Source organism: Callithrix jacchus, chromosome 5 (genome assembly GCF_049354715.1).
Source record: "Callithrix jacchus isolate 240 chromosome 5, calJac240_pri, whole genome shotgun sequence".
In the NCBI taxonomy this organism is placed as follows: domain Eukaryota; kingdom Metazoa; phylum Chordata; class Mammalia; order Primates; family Cebidae; genus Callithrix; species Callithrix jacchus.
Window position 1 is genome coordinate 119,275,855 of NC_133506.1, and position 13,138 is coordinate 119,288,992.

At 48.7% G+C, this 13,138-nt stretch overlaps 1 protein-coding gene and 1 non-coding gene across 2 annotated transcripts; one reads left to right on the forward strand and one right to left on the reverse strand.

The window, feature by feature from the left end:
• Positions 1 to 771: 771 nt before the first annotated feature.
• Positions 772 to 845, reverse strand: TRNAN-GUU (transfer RNA asparagine (anticodon GUU)). The gene has a single exon. It is a non-coding gene; the product is annotated as a tRNA-Asn (tRNA).
• A 927-nt stretch (positions 846 to 1,772) lies between these two features.
• On the forward strand, positions 1,773 to 13,138 carry PSMB3 (proteasome 20S subunit beta 3). Its single transcript, XM_035301432.2, has 6 exons — positions 1,773 to 1,841; positions 2,155 to 2,339; positions 6,558 to 6,665; positions 10,005 to 10,182; positions 11,982 to 12,076; positions 13,031 to 13,138. The coding sequence occupies exons 1-6, from the start codon at positions 1,839 to 1,841 to the stop codon at positions 13,077 to 13,079; spliced, it is 618 nt and encodes a 205-aa protein (XP_035157323.1). The 5' UTR covers positions 1,773 to 1,838; the 3' UTR covers positions 13,080 to 13,138.

Here is a 13,138-nt window from a genome sequence, read left to right on the forward strand (position 1 = left end):
CTCGCAGAGGATAGGAACGCGGGAAATCTAGGCAATTACTTCCCGCACATACGAAGAACTATTGCGAAGTTAAGATCCCTTTAAAAACGGTGACGAGGCGGGAGAGGGCAGCTCCTCTCGTGCTTTCAGGAACGTCTTTACCTGTGTTCTTTACACCTTTTATCTCCCCCAAACAAGGTCATTGGTCTGTTTCTGCTTCTATTTCTCCATTCTCCTCCCCATCTCTCTGTATTTCCAAGGGAAAAAATTGTGTTGCTTTAATTCTAATGCTTCTCATATTAAATGCGTCTCTTTCCCCTCTCCTCATTGTCTTGAGGTCTTCCCCATTCACCCTGCTTAGTTCTCTTGTCTTGTCCCTTCCTTATCACAACTGTGTTCTCCCTTTCTCACCTTTCTCTTAATACCTGTTTCTCTCTCTCTCTTTCTCTTCCAAATGTAGTGTTTAGAGACTGTAACATCGATTGAGCCACACAATAGAAAACTGTCCAACCTCCACTGTAAATTAATTCTTAATCCTACGAAAAATGCTTCCTGAAACGTGTTGCATGCACAGTGAGACAAAAACCTCTGTAGGCGCAGTCGGGGATGTGGAGGGAAGTGCTGGATAAATTATCCCATTATTGACTGAGCAGCAGTGAATTTTCAAGAAGAGTGATTCTCTTAGAAAAAGTATTGTCGCTACCATTTTAAATGCAAAATTTGGATTTTGAGTAACAGACTTACACGTTTTTGTCTTCCGCGGGAAAAAAATAAAGACAAAAAAAGTCACAGCGTCCCTGGGTGGGCTCGAACCACCAACCTTTCGGTTAACAGCCGAACGCGCTAACCGATTGCGCCACAGAGACCGCGACGACTGCTAGTGTAGTGGAGAGCCGAGTCAATGGGAGCGAGCCTGGACGGCGCAGACGCCGTAAGAGATTCCGCCATCAGGCGAAAGAAGTGGAACCCAGGGGAGAAAAGTAAGGATCCTGATGGGAGAGGAGGGCGACGGGGCTTGGGAAGAGAGGACGCGGGACGTGCACGCTCTTCCTCCACTGGCTTTGCGAGAGGTCGACTCTGGCTATCCTCAGGTTCTACCTCAAACGTGGAAAGGTCCAGAACGTCCCTTTTTAGGGTTCTGGGACTCTTGATCACTCTTCTTGAAAATTCACCTGAGATTGAGGTTACGTGAAGTCAGACCGCAGGAGGTCCCCCAAATCAGAACAGCCTTTGGCTTCCAAACTCTCCTTTACAGCTGAACCCCTGCAGCCGCAGAATATCCGCGACGCCTTCCCCTTCCCACTTTGCATCATTAAATTTCCATTTAATGGGTGCCTCCTATATACCAGGCACTGTCCTGGGCCAGTGAATATTTAGAGCCTAACCAAGTGCCTGATACATAGTAAGCGTAAGGATTTCTGAAGTGAATAAATACGCTAGCACAACTAATACGACCAACTCAAACATCACGTTGATAAGCGTCACGATGCCCCTTCAGCTGAGGCCGAAGCCCCCTACGGCCAGTTTCACCGGCCCACGTGTGTGCAGGCTCCGCCTCCAGTCCCGGCGGTCTGGAGTCCAGGTCCGCCGAGATCCCACTATGCACCGTGTCACAAGGCTCTTCTGCACCCACAGTGACTTTTCACTTCCGCTTTTCCCGCCTCCGTTTTGGCTTTGCAACCAAACTACCTATACTGGTGACCGACAGCGAAGTAAGGCCAGTAGAAAGCCCAGATGGCCAGGAAGAGTCCGCCCACCAGCCAATGGAGAGACGGCAGCGAGAGCGGTTGTGCACTCAAGGATAGACCCCGTTTACTGGAATTGCTCCGGCGATCGAGGGGTCTTAGTATACAACAATCATGGTGAGATGGGGAGTGAAGCAAAGGGACACGGGGAAGGATTGAGAAGCGGAGGGAGTCGGGAGAGGTTTGGGGACGACAAGGGCCTAGGGTCAATGGAAGGAAGCGGTTTCAGTTCGAGTATAGCAGACCCCGGTGAGGACCAAGAGGATGAGTGCGGCTCCTCGCCGTCACATAGTGCTCATCCCACCTGAAAAACCAGGGGTCCAAGCTCTGGAAAGGAGAACGAGGCGTACGGGAGCCTCCGCATCAGGGGCTGGGCTGTGGCAGCGTTTGACCCCCGGCCGCACTGAGCCCTCGGTTCTGTTTGTCCTAGTCTATTATGTCCTATAACGGAGGGGCCGTTATGGCCATGAAGGGGAAGAATTGTGTGGCCATCGCTGCAGACAGGCGCTTCGGGATCCAGGCCCAGATGGTGACCACGGACTTCCAGAAGATCTTTCCCATGGGTGACCGGCTGTACATCGGTCTGGCCGGGCTCGCCACTGACGTCCAGACAGTGTAAGTGTCAAGGGTCCCCGCCCAGGCCTCTTCTGGGACCATCCGCCCCCGGCGTCTCCACCAGCCTAGTGAGTCTGAGTCTTGGCCGCACACCATAGCGATACAGAGATGTATCCTAACCAACTTTTACCAGCATTTACTCTGTGCCAAGCTCTGTGGAAAGCACCTTACACACATGGACTTAATCCTCTTCCTGAGGATTCTATGTTGCCATCCCATTTTGCAGATGAGGAAACTGAGGGTCTCAGAAAGTGTCTTGCTCAAGATGCAAAGTCAATGAGTGTCAGCCAAGATTCTCACCCAAGTCTCTCCAAGGCCAAAGTCAACGCTCAGTCCCTAAAGAACTTCAGGTCAACTTCAAGCAGTCATACAGAAAGATAACCAACCTATGATGAGTTGGTGCAGTTTGCCAGTGGTTATGTGATTCGAGAGAAGGGAGAGTCGGGGAGATGAAACTACAGTGATGGTTAGGATGTGAGGGTCATGGTCCTCATGGAGTAGTAGTGGTGAGAAAAGAAAGGAAGGGTTGGGTGCAGTGGCTCACACCTGTAATCCCAGCACTTTGGGACGCTGACATGGGTGGATCACCTGATGTTAGGAGTTCGAGAACAGCCTGGCCAACATGGCAAAACCCCACCTACACTAAAAATGTAAAATTATCCAGGCATGGTGGCATGTTCCTGTAATCCCAGCTACTTGGGAGGCTGAGGCATGAGAATCCCCTTGAACCCGGGAGGCAGAGGTTGCAGTGAGCCAAGATGGAGCCACTGCACTCCAGCCTGGATAACAGAGTGAGACTCTGTCTCAAAAAAAAAAAAAAAGTCCCTTTCTTTTTCTCTCTCTCTCTCTCTCTCTTTTCTTTTTTTGAGATGGAGTTTGTTGCCCAGGCTGGAGTGCAAATTTTGTAGTAAGGGGAGAAGAGAAGCCAGAGAAGAGAAGAATAAGAGAGGAAAAGAATGGTGATGGGTTTTCAGGAGGGAATACATGGTCACGGGCAGGTGCTGCAGGGTACTGGTGGCCTGAGGAGTGGCAGTTCCTGGACACATTTCCTAGAAGGTGGAGAGACTAGCTCACAAGTGTGGGTGGATGCTGGTCAGAAAATATTCTCATTTCAGCTGGCTGTGGTGGCTCAGGCCTGTAATCCTAGCACTTTGGGAGGCCAAGGGGAGCAGATCTCTTGAGGTGAGGAGTTTGAGATCAGCCTGGCCAACATGGTAAAACCCATCTCTTTTTTTTTTTTTTTTTTTGAGACGGAGTTTCGCTCTTGTTACCCAGGCTGGAGTGCATTGGCGCGATCTCGGCTCACCACAACCTCCGCCTCCTGGGTTCAGGCAATTCTCCTGCCTCAGCCTCCTAAGTAGCTGGGATTGCAGGCATGTGCCACCATGCCCAGCTAATTTTTTGTATTTTTAGTAGAGACGGGGTTTCACCATGTTGACCAGGATGGTCTCGATCTCTTGACCTCGTGATCCACCTGCCTCGGCTTCCCAAAGTGCTGGGATTACAAGCTTGAGCCACTGTGCCCGGCCGGTAAAACCCATCTCTACTAAAAATACAAAAATTAGGCCGGGCGCGGTGGCTCATGCCTATAATCCTAGCACTTTGGGAGGCCAAGGTGGGTGGATCACCTGAGGTCAGGAGTTCAAGACCAGCCAGGCCATCAGGGTGAAACCCCTCTTTAAAAAAAAATAATAAGGCCAGGCTCGGTGGCTCACGCCTATAATCCTAGCACTTTGGGAGTCTGAGGCAGGTGGATCACGAGGTCAAGAGATCGAGACCAGTCTGGTCAACAAGGTAAAACCCCGTCTCTACTAAAAATACAAAAATTAGCTGAGCATGGTCGTGTGCGCCTGTAGTCCCAGCTACTCAGGAGGCTGAAGCAGGAGAATTGCTTGAACCCAGGAGGCGGAGGTTGCGGTGAGCCGAGATCATGCCATTACACTCCAGCCTGGGTAACAAGGGTGAAACTCCGTCTCAAAAAAACAAAAAAAAAAATACAAAAATTAGCCAGCCGTGGTGGCACATGCCTATAATCCCAGCTGCTCAGCAGGCTGAGTCTGGAGAATTGCTTGAACCTGAGAGATGGAGGTTGCAGTGAGCCAACAGACTGCACTCTAGCCTAGGCAACAGAGTGACACTCCATCTCAAAAAAAAAACATGTTCTCATTTCTCTTAAAGCTTCCTGAGTCTCAAGAACATAAAACTTACTGAGACCTTGCCCAGACTGCCCTTTTTTTCCTGTCCTGGTGGAATCAGGCTCCTGTCAGTGTGAAGTCTCCTGTGACCCTTTCCCTCTCCAGTCCCTGTTGTTCTCACACCATTTCGTTTTCTGCAGACGGCTTTTCTCATTGCGTTTGCTTGCTTGTGGGCAATAACTGTTCCTTTCACTAGGTCTCGGTTTCCTTACCTTAGAAGATGAAGCTCAAGTCATTTTTTTTTCAGATGGAGTCTAGCTCTGTCACCCAGGCTGGAGTGCAGTGGCTTATTGTAAACCTCTGCCTCCCGGGTTCAAGCGGTTCTCCTGCCCCAGCCTCCCAAGTAGCTGGGATTACAGGCGCCTGCCACCACACCCAACTAATTTTTGTATTTTTAGTGGAGACGGGGCTTCACTGTGTTGGCCAGGCTGGTCTCAAAGTCCTGACCTAGTGATCCACCTGCCTCGTCTTCCCAAAGTGTTGGGATTACAGGCACCCGGCCCGCTCAAGTCCTTTCTAGGGCTCTTTGCTCTGGGGTCCTGAGACTCCTTGCTTTGCCCCTAGCAGGTGTGGCATTGGTCTGCTTTGTGCAGATGCCTATCCTGGGGCTCTGAGATGGCACTGGCAAGTTGTGGCCTTTTCTTCTTTTTTCACCAGAGCTACCAAGTGGCCTTTTTTCTTTTTCTTTTTTTTTTTTTTAAGATGGAGTATCATTCTGTCATCCAAGTGGAGTGCAATGGTGCCATCTCGGCTCACTTCAACCTCCCCCTCCCAGGTTCAAGCAATTCTCCTGCCTCAGCCTCTGGAGTAGCTGGGGTTACAGGCGTGTGCCACCATGCCTGGCTAAATTGTATTTTTAGTAGAGATGGGGTTTCATCATGTTGATCAGGCTGGTCTCGATCTCCTGACCTCATGATTTGCCCACCTTGGACTCCCAAAGTGCTGGGATTACAGGCGTGAGCCACCACACCTGGCTATAAGTGGCCATTTTTCTAAAAAATCTTTCAAGTCTGTTAGCACATAGCACAGCAGTTGCTGCTGCCTTTTTTTTTTTTTTTTTTTTTATTAAAAAGATGGGGTTTCACCATGATGGCCAGGCTGGTCTTGAACTCTTGACCTCAGGTGATCCACCCACCTTGGCCTCCCAAAGTGCGAGGATTACAGGCGTGAGCCACCATGACCGGCCACCTTTTTTTTTTTTTTTAGTTACCCAGGCTGGTGACATAATCTTAACTCACTGCAACCTCCACCTCCAGGGCTCAAGTAATCCTCCCACCTCAGCCTTTCAAGTAGCTGAGACTACAGGTGTGGGCTACCATGCCCAGTTAATTTTTGTTTTTTTGTTGTTTCATTTTTGAGATGGAGTCTTACTCCGTCATCCAGGCTGGAGTGCAGTGGTACGATCTCCACTCACTGCAACATCCACCTCCTAGGTTCAAGCAATTCTCCTGCCTCAGCCTCCCAAATAGGTGGGATTACAGGCACCCACCACCACACCTGGCTAATTTTTGTATTTTTAGTAGAGATGGGGTTTCCCCATGATGGCCAGGCTGATCTCAAACTCCTGACCTCAGGTGATCCACCTGCTTCAGCCTCCCAAAGTGCTGAGATTACAGGCGCGAGTCACCACGCCCAGCAGTTTTTCTATTTCTTTTTTTTTTTTGGTAAGAAACAAGGTTTCACTATGTTGCTCAGGCTCAGCTTGAACTCCTGAGTGCAATGATCCTCCTGCCTCAGTCTCCCAAAGTGCTGGGATTACAGGTATGATCCACCCCACTCAGCCAAAAACTTTTTAATGTGGAACACTTTACAAATTTGTGTGTCATCCTTATGCTAGCCTCCTCTGTATTATTCTAATTTTGGTATGCATGCTGCCAAAGTGAGCACTGGTTGCTACTTCCTAACACACGTGAGACTTTGCAGTTTTCCCTTGGCAGGGACTGAGATGTTCCCTGATCTCAACAGGGTAGACACGCAGGAATATTAAATAATGACTTACTAACTCACTTTTCTCCTACCACAGTGCCCAGCGCCTCAAGTTCCGTCTGAACCTGTATGAATTGAAGGAAGGTCGGCAGATCAAACCTTATACCCTCATGAGCATGGTGGCCAACCTCCTGTATGAGAAACGGTGAGTGCAAGTATAGCCAGCACTAGCGAATGCAGACAGCTTTGAATGTAGCCTGGAGTGGGCACTGAGGAAGGGGGTTCTCCTTGTTTTCCCATCTCTTATTTTCAGGACAAAATCCTTATTTTGGGTGTGTTTTCTGTGGGCCTGACAACCAAATAGGAAAGAAAGGACTTATGTTTGAAAAAGGCAAGGAATGCACATAGCAGATAATTTTGCTTCTAAGCGAAAAAATTGTTCCTACCAGAGTGTTCTGGGGTCTCCCAGACAGGAGCCACCCTTTCTCCAGAGCTATTCTATCAATGCCAGCCTCTCAGGAATAGCAGGGAACCTAGGAATCGGGTGTTCATCTTGGTCAGTTCTCTTTGAGGACTTCACGGTGAGGAAGAAGGGGCCTAACTATAGAATTCAGTGCAGAAAGCAGGGATGGAATTGAAAGGAGACCCTGTGGGTGCTTTCTACTCTGGGCAGATCTAGAGGTGGCCAGAATACCAATTGAGCTCTCTTTTTCTATTTTTCTAGATGCAGTCTTGCTCTGTCACTCAGGCTGGAGTGCAATGGCGAGAGCTCAGCTCACTACAACCTCTGCCTCTTAGTTTCAAGCAATTCTCTTTCCTCAGCCTTTTGAGTAGCTCGGATTATAGGTGCCTGCCACCACAGCCTGCTGATTTTTGTATTTTTAGTAGAGACGGGGTTTCGTCGTGCTGGTCAGGCTGGTCTGAAGCTTTTGACCTCAAGTGATCCACCCAACCTCAGCCTCCCAAAGTGCTGGTACAGGCGAGAGTGGCTGCACCCAGCCAACGGAAAAAAAAAGTTTATAATATCCAGGATTATCTGGATAAGAATCTTAAAACCAAATACTATAACATAGTTCAGGGCCTGTGTTTGAACTTCCAATTATGCTGATGCCCAGTTACCATCTGAAGTAATTTATTGCAGTGTTTCAGACAGAGGTACGCGGATGGTGTCTCTAGGGTCCAGATTTTATAAAGGGTCTGAACATTGCTCAAGTTTGGAGATCAGTGCCTTCAGCCTGTCCTGCCAGAAAAATCAGTGATTTCAGATGGCCTCATAGAGGAAGCTCCCAGAATAGTAGCTAAGAATCCAGAATTTTCCAGGTCACCTAATGTATTTTTATTCTTTTCAATAAACATATTTTTATTTTATTATTATTATCTTTTTGAGATGGAGTCTCACTCTGTCACCCAGGCTGGATTATGGTGGCGCGATCATGACTCACTGCAATCTTTGTGTCCTTGGCTCCAGCAATCCTCCCACCCTAGCCTCCTGAGTAACTGGGACCATAGGTGCATGTCACCATGCCTGGCTAATTTTTAAATGTTTTTGTAGAGAGAGGGGTCTCACGCTGCTGCCCAGGTTGATCTTGAATGCCTTGGCTCAAGCAATCCTCCAGGGTTGGCCTCCCTAACCATGCTTGAGATTACAAATGTGAGCCACCATGTCTGGCCTAAAATGTTATTTTTGGCCCACACCTGTAAACCCAGCAGTTTGGGAGGCTGAGGTGGGTGGATCATGAGATCAAGTGATCAAGACCAGCCTGGCCAACATGGTGAAACCCCATCTCTACAAAAAAACACAAAAATTAGCTGAGCGTGGTGGCGTGTACTTGTAATCCCAGCTACTTGGGAGGCTGAGCCAGGAGAATCACTTAAACCCAGGAGGCCGAGGTTGCAGTGAGCCAAGGATTGCCCCATTGCACTATAGCCAGGGAGACAGAGCCAGCCTGCATCTCAACAAGAAGAAGTAATTTTCATGGTGGCTCGTGCTTGTAATCTCAATGTGTGTGTGTGTGTGTGTGTGTGTGTGTGTGTGTGTGTGTGTGTGTGTGTTTAGAGCTATAACTGAAGATCATGCCCTTGGAAATGACTGCCATCCAATATGACATATGGATAATGTCTCTTTACTGACTTTCTACTGAGGATATTGGCCATTTGTTATTTGGCATTTTATACAGATACTTCTTACCTTATAACCTGTTCTAAGCTTAAAATATTGTTTGTTTGTTTGTTTGTTTTTAAGACAGGGTTTCACCATGTTGGCCAGGCTGGTCTTGAACTCCTAACCTCAAGTGATCCACCCGCCTCGGCCTCCCAAAGTGCTGAGATTACAGGCGTGAGCCACCACGCCCGGCCAGTATTGTATGTTGAAATGGGTATTTTGTAGACATGATAGGATGCAAAAACACAAAACACAATATCCACAAATTGCTCACAGCATGGCAGTGTAAAGTATCCATTGTTTTTCTTCGTGATCGTGTGGCTGACTGGGAGCTTCGGCTCATTGCCACTGCCTGGCATCAGGAGAGGGTTTGGTACCACGTATTGCTAGCCTGGGAAAAGATCAAATTTCAAAGCATAGTTTCCACTGAATGCCTATTACTTTGCACCTTCATAAAGTTGAAAAATTTTAAGTTGAACCATCATAAGTCTGGGACCATCATCTTACATAAAGATCCCTAAGACTAATCTTCTTAAAGACCAGTGTCTAGAACAAGTTTCTAATGAGCTGCCGTTCCTTTTGGCAGACAATGAGAGTAACCCAGACACTAGTATCACTCTTTGCCTTGCCTGCTTGGGGGCTCAAAACAAAACTTTGTGTTCAGTCTGAGTAACTTGTATTATGTTTTAATGATTTAGTTTTATTTTTCAGTGTTTTTCCTATAAACTGCCTCAAATCTTTTCACTAAAGGAATAGAATATAAATGTACACATAGTGATGGTAGGTTCTTGGATGAGGAGAGGGAGGATTAGAAAAAAACAATTCTGAAAGAAAGAAGGAGAGGCTGTGCGTGGTGGCTCACGCCTGTAATCCCAACACTTTGGGAGGCCAAGGCAGGCGGATCATGAGGTCAAGAGAACAAGACCATTCTGGCCAACATGGTGACACCCCGTCTCTGCTAAAAATTCAAAAAATTAGCTGGGCATGATGGCAGGCACCTGTAGTCCCAGCTATTCAGGAGGCTGAGGCAGGAGAATCCCTTGAATCTGGGAGGTGGAGGTTGCAATAAGCTGAGATTGTGCCACTGCACTCCAGCCTGGCAACCGAGCAAGACTCTGTCTCAAAAAATTATATATATATAAAAAGAAAGGAGGAGGACAAGAGGGTCAGAGATGAGAAGGATAAAAAGGTAAGTGTCAGAGAGAAAAAGGTGAAAAGTCTTAGAATATTGCTAGCTGCAGGAGCTGGCGGCAGGGAAAAGTCATCCTCCCAAGCAGGTCCTCCATTTCCCCTCAGGTCTGGGGCAGGGCTTTGTCTGAATAGGCCTGAACAGGAAAGAGCGTTCTTGAGTTCTGGTTTCTCTCTCTGATGCTGGCCCCACAGGTTTGGCCCCTACTACACTGAGCCAGTCATTGCTGGGTTGGATCCGAAGACCTTTAAGCCCTTCATTTGCTCTCTAGACCTCATTGGCTGCCCCATGGTGACTGATGACTTTGTGGTCAGTGGCACCTGTGCTGAACAAATGTATGGAATGTGCGAGTCCCTCTGGGAGCCCAACATGGTACGTTGCTGGCATGGAGCGGGGCTGGGCTCTGAGGTACCCACCTTTGGTCATTAGGAGAAAACTGTGTTTATGTGGCGGGTGATGGGGAAGATGGGGAGGTGGGAGAGAAGGCCACAGCTGCTGCTCCTTCGAAGGATATCCAGAAATTCCATATGCCACGGCTAGCTGGCTCCAGAGGAGAGCATCTTCTGTTAGGAGACCACAGTTAGATATTTGCCACAGCAGTAAAAATTCCTTATGTTGGGTTTACAGTTTTCTTGCATCCATTCATTGAGCAAACGTTTAGCTCAGTGTAGAGTTAGAGGTGGCTCAACAGAATGGGCTTAGGAGCCACGTTGTCTGGGGATCCACCCACCACCTTAGTTGTTGATCTTGGGTAAGCCAGTTTACCCCTCCTCCTCTACTATCTTGACTGTAAAATGGGGATAATAAAGTCTATGTTAGAATCAGTCCTGAGGAAACCAAATGGTTAGATTAGAATAGGGCATGCACGCCTGGTTTGGCCCTGCGCGGTGGCTCATGCCTGTAATCCCAGCACTTTGGGAGGCTGAGGTGGGCAGATCACCTGAGGTTGGGAGTTTTGAGACCAGCCTGACCAGCATGGTAAAATCCTGTCTCTACTAAAAATACAAAATTAGCGTGGTGGCACGTGCCTGTAATCCTGGCTACTCAGGAGGCTGAGGCAGGAGAACTGCCCTAACCTGGGAGGCAGAGGTTGCAGTGGGCTGAGATCAAGCCACTGCACTCCAGCTTGGGAATAAGAGCGAAACTATGTCTCAAAAAAAAATATATATATATATATATATTGCTTGATGAGGAGGGTTGGCTGTCATTATTGAGTGCCTGCTTTGTCGAGCATTTGGGAAAGCAGGTACACTCTGCCTTCAAGTGCCCACTGCAATCCAGTGTAGCAAGACACACACTCAAATACCTGTTAGATTGCAGTTTGTTGAGAAGAGGAGGAAAGAAAGGGCCTGGTGGCAGAAGGAACAGCCTGTGCAAAGGTACAGGAGGGCCAGGTATGTTCAGTGACTGGAGAGAGCTGACATTGGCTGGAATGTGGGTAAAACAGGGGCAAACGATGCTGGAGATTGAGATGAGACTTCGAAAGGCATTGAATGCCTTACCAAGGAGTTTTAAGTCTGTCCTCTGCCGTAAGGAACCTAGAGAATTGGGAGCCTTTAGGTGGACGTGACAGGCTGTTACAGCCTGCAGGAGGCACTGAGGTCCTGGGCAAAGACTGTCAGTGGGGAAGCAGGAAGGCAGCTGTCAAGAGGACTTAGTCACTTAAAACAGAAGCAAAGGAGGTAGAGACACAGGCTGGCTGGGTTCTCCGGCTGGGCTAGCCAAGACAGAATGTAGGAGAAGGAACAGGTTTGGGGGAAATGGGTTTGTGGTTGGACAGGTTGGGTTTTGAGGTACCTGTTAGATATCAGGATCAGAGCCCATCAGGCAGCTGCTAAAGCACACTGGAGCCAAAGAGGGGTTCTTCTCTCTATTTTACAGAGGAGAAACTGAGGCTCAGTGAAGGGACATACTGTTCGCCCAATGGCACATTACTGATTAGTAAAAGGAATTCAGGGGTTGAAGTCTTCTTTCACTTTCCTTTACATAATTCAGCTTCCTTCCAAGGAAGGAGCTGAGAAAGGCTTCCCACGTCTTGGGAATCATCCCTTACTTCAGGCATGTCTTGGGGCCAGAGCTGGGAACCTTGAGCCTAGAAAAGAGAGTTAAGGGACCCCAGACCAAGTCGGGGCTAGAGGCTGTGGTTTGAAGAGGTCTTACTCTGTTGGCAGGATCCAGAACACCTGTTTGAAACCATCTCCCAAGCCATGCTGAATGCTGTGGACCGGGATGCAGTGTCGGGCATGGGAGTCATTGTCCACATCATGTGAGTATGGGCTGGGAGAAGTCGAGAAGCTCTACAGACACCCTGCCCCTCTCCCTTCTCCACAAGCACACCCCCCATTTTCCCAGCCCGCCGGTCAGGTGTGAGATAAGAAAGGTGCCTGTGGCCGTCATGGGTGAGCAGAAGTCTATGCCTGGCTGGTAGCTGGCAGCCTACCCAGCTTCCCCTGGCCTCTGTCAGGTGAGGCTCTGCGACCCATGCTCGCAAGAGACATTTCTTCCTTAACAATGTCCCGAAAGTCTCACGGTGGGGGTGAGCCACAGCAGAGCTCCTGCAGATGGATTAAAATTCTAGGGGGCTCCCATCCTCTCTCCAGCCCAGAGCTGTATGATGCTCTGAGCTCTGGAGACCAATTTCCAAGCTCCAGCCAGCTCCCCACGTGCCGTCCCTCTGTCCCCTCACTTGTTTGGGGCCATCACCAGGAACCTGATTGGATAGAGTAGGAAGTGTCCTCCCGGCTGCTTTCCTACATTGCAGGATAAGCATTTCGACCCCTTTGGAGGATAGCCTGCTTAATTACCGTGAAAACCAGAATTTACCCACCAAGGTTCTTTTATGTTCTTTGGGGTGACATACACCACACCTTCTCCTTCCTAAGTGGCTTGTTCTCTAGGCCTGGAGGAGTTCCTTCCCTTTGGAGAGCTGCATAGTCCGGCCCTGGATCATTTCCTGGGAAAGCCTCCCCAAGGTGGTTCCACCTGTGGAAAGACTGCCGAGGTGTCTGTCCCTGTCCCTCCTTCCTTACCACAGGCGGAGGAGATGAACTAACAGGAATGAAACTAGAGCAGGACACTTAAACCTAGAGGCAGTGGGCAGCCATTTGTTCTGCTCCCTTGCCCCAGGGCTTACAGGCTTGGTGCTGAGGGCCGGGTGAACTAGTCATAGTCACAGTTCAGATGGGTAGAGATGTTTTCTTGTGATTTTCTCCCTCTGCAGTGAGAAGGACAAAATCACCACCAGGACACTGAAGGCCCGAATGGACTAAGCCTGTTCCCAGAGCACGCATTTTTCTTTTTTTTAAAAAATAAAATAGTGTGTCTTTCA